The 8,416-nt window shown below is 29.0% G+C and overlaps 2 protein-coding genes across 2 annotated transcripts in view; both read right to left on the bottom strand.

The window, feature by feature from the left end:
• Positions 1 to 548: 548 nt before the first annotated feature.
• LOC108749849 lies at positions 549 to 1,173 on the bottom strand. The gene is made up of 3 exons (XM_018488829.1): positions 1,033 to 1,173; positions 847 to 966; positions 549 to 680 (listed from the first exon to the last, which is right to left on the bottom strand). Exons 1-3 carry the CDS (start codon positions 1,171 to 1,173, stop codon positions 549 to 551), a joined length of 393 nt encoding a protein of 130 aa, XP_018344331.1.
• Positions 1,174 to 1,743: 570 nt separating this feature from the next.
• LOC108749823 overlaps positions 1,744 to 8,416 on the bottom strand; it is an 18,359-nt gene continuing 11,686 nt past the window's right edge. The window contains 6 exon segments of the mRNA XM_018488800.1: positions 1,744 to 1,800; positions 1,900 to 2,032; positions 2,167 to 2,303; positions 2,393 to 2,483; positions 4,317 to 4,438; positions 8,254 to 8,344. Coding sequence (XP_018344302.1) covers positions 1,744 to 1,800; positions 1,900 to 2,032; positions 2,167 to 2,303; positions 2,393 to 2,483; positions 4,317 to 4,438; positions 8,254 to 8,344 — 631 coding nt within the window.

The raw sequence follows: 8,416 nt of genomic DNA, 5'->3' as shown, positions 1-8,416 counted from the left end.
TATAAAATATAAAATAAGTAATTTGATATATATTTATATATCAAATTATTTTAAGTAATTTTATTATTTTTACGTAGAAAGCTTGATAAAAAATTATATTCTTCTTACACATCAAGCTCACAAGTTTCCTTACCCGACCAAAGCCAACATGCTACAAACATGCTCGACGAAAGTCACAAACATACAATCATGAGCGATTATTCCGATAATAGTGATTTCCCAAACAATGATGGAGTGACAGAAGATTTTATAGAAATATTCCCGAAGTTCCACGAAATAGTATCCTGGATACGGAGGTACTATGGGACGGGATTCATTAAGGGGCCATACCGCGTCGAGTGCGAATGGCACAAGAGACAACGACATAAACGTAGTTACCGCTAACATGCAATATACTGCAATGTACAAAGTATAAATCATGATTTTGAACGTGTATTGGAGATACACGTGTATTTAGATACACGTGAAAAAGAGACCACTAGTACAAAGAGCGATTTGTGAAAAAAAATGCATAACTTTTGGAAATAAAACAGTATTGAGCATCCTTCTCATCGCTTCTCACCCGTATACGCCACACAAAATCGTCTACTGTTCTCTGCGTATAATTTCATAATCTCGTATTCTTCGGAAGTTTTCAATCCCTTCCAGTCGGTGAATAAGTGTTGAGTAAGGCTTTTGATCTGACAAAAAGTGGATATTATCAATTTTAAATAAAATAGCGTTTATGGAAGTCTAATAAATAAATGTATATAAAAATGGAGAAAAATATTGAAATTTTTTTTTTCTTAAACTGCTACTTTTAAAATCGAACATATCGAAATACTTAATTGCTTAATTAGAATATACCGTGCGTATATTTAATTGACACGTGTACATTTTTAACAAAGAAGTACATGTCAGTAAATACGATGTCATCGCCTCGCAAATACATTGCACATTTGTCTTGCACATAAATTGATAAGCAAACTGAAATCATTGTCGTTTATCATTCTTGCGATAGGTTCTTCTCTTTCGAGCATTACATCAATTTACCTGCGGAACGAGTACAGTCACGATGATTATAGTCGTAACAGCAACGCGAAATATCCTTGCTCTCGGTTTCAGATACGGCCACGTACCGTTGAGCGATGATATTTTGTAAACGATATTATAGTAATGCCTCCAGGTCTCCATAATTCTTAAAAAAAACCGCGTTTTCGCCACAGTAAAGGCGATTAATTTCAAATTTTTTTACGGCTGATCGCTCACCCTCTGATGTCAGACGCCAATTAAAATATCCCCTTGCGCTAACTGCTGTACATATAGCCGATTCTCACAAATATCTTTGTTGCATGTCATGTCAATCAACGACTGGACATGGAATTTATGGGAACAGGTAGTATTTGATTCTTTGACATTAATAATGTAGTTCCTCAATAATGAGCGGCTCGTTTTGCATGTTCCCTCCGAAGTGTACTTATCGATGAGAATGAAATAGTCCGATGAAATGAGTATTCTCTATTGAGACAGAGACTCTTAAATAAGTGTCGTGACTGTCCGAGGCCTCTGGAAGAGATCGGGAGGGAAAGCTTTTTAGTCGCTCATAGCAATATCGATAGTAAAATAAAATTTTATTACTTTTGTTTTGTTACATAATAGCGAATATAAACATTATTTTATTTGATCCAATATTTGCAATAATATACTCCTGTGGAACATTTCAGGGATATTTTACTATATGCTGCCATAATCGCCGGATATCGATCATGACACGTCAAAGGACGACAGTAACGTGAAGTACGACATCGAGCTTTGCACGATCTAAATGAAAATAAGGTACATATTCATGTATCTTTCTTTACATTTTTATATTTTTATATTTTTATAGCGCTTGTTAATAGCTCGTGTTAATTGTTTTACCGTCGTGAAATTTTCTAGAGAAAATATGTATATCTTGCCGGCGGACAAGACACTAGCCTCGATACTTTTTCTCATCACGAACATGAGCAGTTTTTGTTCCTTCACGGGTATAATATACCACGAACTATGATATCTGTAAAATTACCATTATACATACAAAATAAGCATAGTAGAAGTTTATTGATTGCAAATGATTAAAGTTGCTTGTAATAGTTTTTATAGGAAATATACCGATCAATTTATTTTCAACTTAATACTGTCTCTTACATCTTGTCGCGAATTTCGAGACTATAATCTATCACTTTTTGTCCTTGGAAGCTGAAGCAAAACAAGTGAAATAATTGAGCAGAAATGAAAATGAAGTATCTCATCGCTTCCGGTAAATCGTGCAGCTGTATCGAGAACTTTAACACAAAAAAGATAAAATCTTGTTTTAATCCTTTGCTAACATTATAAAATTCTCGTATTTGCTATCTATTAGTAAATCACTCACTTGTACCAAAGTAATACTCAAGCCAATTGTAACTATCAGAAGTTGCATAGCCAACGATATCGTAAAGATATGTTCAAGAAATTGAGCAAATCTATGACAAAAATATAATAATGACGACTAAATATAAATAAAATCTAAATAAAAATCAAACAAAAGCATCGCAACTTGTCATGATCTAGCAAAGATGATTTGTTAATTAGCATCAATATTAATGGTTGCGTTCAGCAGAGAAAATAGCTTTGAAAAGCAAACTTTCAAAATTATATTCAAAATATCATTTTTTGAATTAGAAATGGCATAGTGTTCAATAAAAGACACATATTATAATATTATATACTACTTTGAAATGTTCAAAAAGCATTTTTTCAGCCTCAAGCTATTAATATAATATATATTGAAAAAAATCTAGACATTTGATATGCGCTATGTTCTTTAATTAGAGACAAACAAAATGCATTTGTTTAATATTATTAAAAAATGTTTAGCAATTTTGTTTAACATATTACATCTTACTGGCAAATTGTTATTTTTTTTTTTTGCAAGACGCGTGACTTTTTTTCTCGTTTTTTGAAAATTACAAATTTTGGACAAAACGCATTTTGAAAGTCTGCTCCTTAAATTTTGTAACATTCTTTAATATAATTGTTTTATACATTTAGATTCAGAGTAAAGAACTAAAGGCAAGATCAATCATATAAACGAATTTTGCAACTTGCAACAGTTGCAAAGCTGCTTTCTCTGCTAAATGCAGCCAACGAGAGAAGTATGTGCTATAATCGTTACACACTCACTGTAAAGCCTTTCGATGAGCGGAAATCGATATTACGATGTTTTTGTGATACATAGTTTGTGATACATCCGGATAATTAATCATATTTTTTTCCATAGCACTACGTTTATGTGACACGTGCTCAAATCTAAATCTGTAAGTTTTTACGCAAAACATTGTTATGAGAATTTTTACCAATTATTTTCTGTCTCTTTCTAGCGAATATACAAAAGAGCTAAAAACTATTATTATATTATATTTACTTTTAAATATAGAGAATTTTATGTTTTTTAATTATAAGAGAAAAATGATCCCGCTTTCAGAAAAAAATAATCATTACCCAACAACAGCGAAAAGGCCGCAGACGTGTTCGACGTAAACGAAAAACATCCTAGCATGCGCGATTAATCCGGTTAAACACACGTTGCCGGCAATTAACATATGGAGAAAAATATAATAGAAATATTTATTTTCGTCAACGAAATAGTACGCTGGAATCGGTAACATTATAGGACGGGAAATATTCAATGGAAATACTATATCCAAGACACGTGGCACGAGAGAGGTTGTTGCAAATATAATGTTAGTCACGTAACTAAATGCTGCAACAAGGACAAAATTTGTAAAAACGAATTTTTATTTAATAAACAAATGTTTATTAAAATTATTTTTTAATTAAAGATTTTATTCCACTGAAAATATTTTATATTTTATTTTTATAAGTGTGTCTCTATATTTCTTCTTCAGAATATTTTTCTCTTTTAAAATTCTTATTTAATCTATATATATAACATTTAAATATTCCTTTTTGTCAAATATTTGACAGAAAAGTTTGTGACCGAATATCTTAATTATTTTAAAATTTTATTACAAAATAAAATTGTTCTTTTAAATATATTTTTCATGGTTTGTGAAGATTTTCTCTAGAAAAATAAGTTTTTTTTCTTGTGCGACTCTTCTTATACATTGAAATAACGTCAGTTAAATTTTATTAATGTGTTTTTTGTAACTCTAGTTTAAAAAATATTTTTATTTCTATTTTTTATTTAATTAAAGCAACACATACGAAAATAAAGAAAATATTATTTTATTTTAATTTTTTAATTACACAAGAAGTAAATTTCGTTGATTCTCAACTAAAATCAAATCTATTACTTACAACCGTATATCAGCGCATACCATCTGCCTTTCTCGGCATACTTTCTCATAATGTCGTATTCTTCCTTAGTTTCGAGTATATCCCAGTTTACGAATAAGCGATCTGTGAGATCTTTAATCTAGAAACATCAGCGATATGTGTTCGATATTTTGAATGTAATTCTCAATAATTATAACAACATCATCAATAAAGTCTAATGTCCATATTCATAGTCAGGCTTTGTACTTAAGGCTTCCTTAAATTTATCTTTAGATGCTTAGTAACCAATGAAATAATTCTCGTAGAGTATCTGAAGATAAATTTAAGGAAGTCTTAAATATAAGGCCTGACCATGAATAAGATTTTGCAACGCAGCTATTTTTTCGTGACTTTATCGTAAGTAGAATATACCAATACCATTTAATAAAACGTACTTTTTCATTATTAAAATGACACGTGAAAATTTTCATTAAAACTATCGTTGCTAATGCAAATGGAGGTAAAGTTTGGTAGATACACTGTGCGGTTTCGCACACGTAAATTTTTGCCCCCTGTAAACGCATTCACGTGAAGAAAGAACAATAAAATTGTTATTTTAAAAAAACTAAATATATAAAGATCACTTGTAACAAAACAATCTAGATGTGATATAAGGGTATATGAGCAATAGCCAGATTACAGTTGCTAAAATATAATATTTCAGATAATATAAAATAACATAAAATAAAATAAAACATACGTTTCGACCAGAAGATTCGGTCATTATCAATGTTGTTAAATATAAATAAATATAAGATTACATCCTAACGATTATATATGCAAGTTATACTAAACGATTATAATTACATCTAATTAATTTAGATACGCAATTGAAGTACAAAATAAATAAATAAAGTTACAAAAAGTAAAATGAATTTATTTATATTTAACATCATTAATAATGACCGAATCTTCTGATCGAAACGTATATATTTTATTTTATTATATGTTATTTGAAATATTATATTTTAGCGACTGTAATCTGGTTATTGCTCATATACTCTTGTCACATCTAGACTGTTATTTTATTTATTTATAATTATTGTAATACTTCAATTGTGTACTCAATGCAATCATCTTGTTAATTGTGACTTCAGAAGCGAAAAAAATACATGAAGAAGATTCTTGCAAATTTTATTAAAATATGAATTTTGTAATAAAATAATATTTGTAGTAAAATAGATTTGCCTAAATATACCAAAAACTCTCCTAATATTCCAGTAATCAATAAATAATATTCAAAATTAAATTATACCAGAAAATGAAACAAGCTGTATGACAGCTGTCGAATAAACATGATTTGATTCTATTCCGAGATAGGAATTTTCGATGTATTTTACAAGTATATTTTATCAAATGAAAATATTGTTTATTTGGAAAATATTATATTTCTATTTTAATCTATTTTGCATTTATATTTGCTTCTGTCGTCATCAATCTAAAGATTCGTGATGAGCGATTTGGATTTTTAACCAGCGCAGAATTTTAATAAATTTCTACCGTTTCTTTTTTCTCTTAAAAAAAATTCTTGACAACAATTATTGTTACCTGTGGAATGATTGAAGAGATTGCAAGTATCATTATAAGTGTAAAGTAAATTAGTTTCTCTTTCGGCTTCTGATAAGGCCACTGACCGATTAACATGAGGTACTTTTTATTGATATCGTAATAGTAACTTTTCCTGATTCCCATACTTCCATAAAACGGTCTTCTCAGCACTGCAATATCGTCTGAATTTCGAAACTTCTTTCGGAAAGTATTTTTTTCCGCAATAAGGGTCGGTTATAAGTAAATTAATATTTCAGATCCTTCCTCTCCGGCACGCATGTTCTCTTCCCATTGTCGGGGTGCACATTTTAAAACGATCACGTGGCTTATTTTAACTGACAGGCACTTTCGCTAAGTATATGTTTCAATATAACAGGTATTAATAGTATATGCAAATGAACAGCTGATTCTTTCAGAAATGTGGTTGGAATTACGAGTGTATTGAGTACGCGCTGAAACATACGATAGACGTTTGGAATCACATTGAATTGTACTGAACAGTTTCTTTTCGGACAGTACATGTATTTATCTGCGAGACTATACTTGCTAGAGCAACGCAGAATATCTTTGTTTCCAGTTTCTGATACAGTTACGTGTCGGTAAGTGATACTATAGACGATGTCATGATGATTGTTGTTGGTTTCGATAACATTTATAATTACAGTGTAATATCTTCGATAATACAAAGACAACTAATTTTGTACTTTTTTATCTAATTTTTCATTTGTGCTTAACCTTCAATATAAGATATAAATAAAAAAATCTTTTTTGGTAAATAACATACGTAGACATAAATGACTCTTACAATACAACTTCGTGCATATCGCGCAATGTTCCATCTGAATTTCTGTTCTAATGGATTTTATGAATATAGGTAATATATGCTCCTTTGACAATGCAGCTCCATTAATAAAAACGGCTTATTTTACAAATTTCCTCCGGAAAGCACATATCGCTCAAAATAAAATGACGCTACAAAATGAATATTTCTATTGGCTTTTATATACCATACTTCTGCATACTTCTATATATCGTATTTTAAGCTTTCGAGAGTAAGTATTTTAAGATCGATAGAGACAACTTTCTGGTTATTCAGAAATTATCGATAGAGAAATAAAATTGTATTATTTTTATTTTATTTTAAATAATAGCAAATATAAACACTATTTTATTCATTGTACAAATTGTAATATTATATATTACTGTGGAACGTTTCAGAGATATTTCACTACATACTGTCATAATCGTTGGTATCGATCATGACACGTCAAAGGACGATAGTAACGTAAAGTACGACATCGAACTTTGCACGACCTAAATGAAAATTAGATTTTATATATTTTTTTTATTTGCATATTTCTACGACGTTTGTTATATTCATTGTTTTACCGCTGTAAAATTTTCTAGAGAAAATACGTATATCTTTCCGGCGGTTAAGACACTAGCTTCGATACTTTTTCTGATCACGAACAAGAGTAATCTTTGTTCCTTTATTGGTATTGTAAACCACGAACCTCGAAATCTATAAAATTATACTATTATACTATTATCATTACTACTATTGTATTTGTAAAATGATAAATAAGAATATAATCTATTAATTGCAAAGAATTTTTATAAATATTTTTTTATGTTTAATATCAATCAAATAGTTAATTCATTTTTTATTTAACCTGGGAATAGTCACATAATTCTTTTACGTAAACAACCACATAAAGTGTTTTTATATTCCAAAATAAAATTATAAAATTATTATTATTAACAATATATTGTGTATATTACTGATTGTTTTTTTTTTATTTAGTATTTTAGAAGAATAGATTATAAATATAGATTTAATCATAATTTTCTAAAGATATAATAAATAGAAAAAAAAACAAATGTTAAATGGAATAAGTAGCTTATTATGAATTTATTTAAAAAAAAATGAAGATTATAATGAATATAATTTTTTTATTGTGGATTTCAAAAGAATTGCATATTTAAAGATTCGTAAAGAATAAATTATATTATTTAAAAAAATATCTTAAATATCTGTAAAATACAACAATTCATAATTATTTTCTAAATTCATAATTTTTTATCGTTAAATATCAAAATACTCCATGTAAGTATCGAATTGATATTGCTTCTTACATTTTGTCGCAAGTTTCGATGCTATGAGTTATCAGCTTTTGTCCTTGGAAGCTTAAGCAGAACAAGTGAAACAATTGAGCAATAATAAAAACGAAGTATCTCATTGCTTCTGCTAAGTTATGTAACTGTATCGACAACTTGAATGCGAGAAATATAAAATCCTATTTTAGTTTTTTATTATATCACAAAATTCTAGTATTTATCTATTTTATATACGTAACTAACACTCACTTGTACTAAGGTAATACTCAAGCCAATTGTAACCATCAAGAGTTGTACAGCGAACGATATCGAAAAGGTATCTTCGAGAAGTTTTGCAAACCTAGAATAAGAATGCGATACTAATGATTAGACATCGGATTTTTATGCAAATATTTTTTGCAAACAAAATATG

Source organism: Trachymyrmex septentrionalis, unplaced genomic scaffold (assembly GCF_001594115.1).
Source record: "Trachymyrmex septentrionalis isolate Tsep2-gDNA-1 unplaced genomic scaffold, Tsep1.0 scaffold32, whole genome shotgun sequence".
Classification (NCBI taxonomy): domain Eukaryota; kingdom Metazoa; phylum Arthropoda; class Insecta; order Hymenoptera; family Formicidae; genus Trachymyrmex; species Trachymyrmex septentrionalis.
This window is presented reverse-complemented; position numbering and strand designations above follow the sequence as displayed.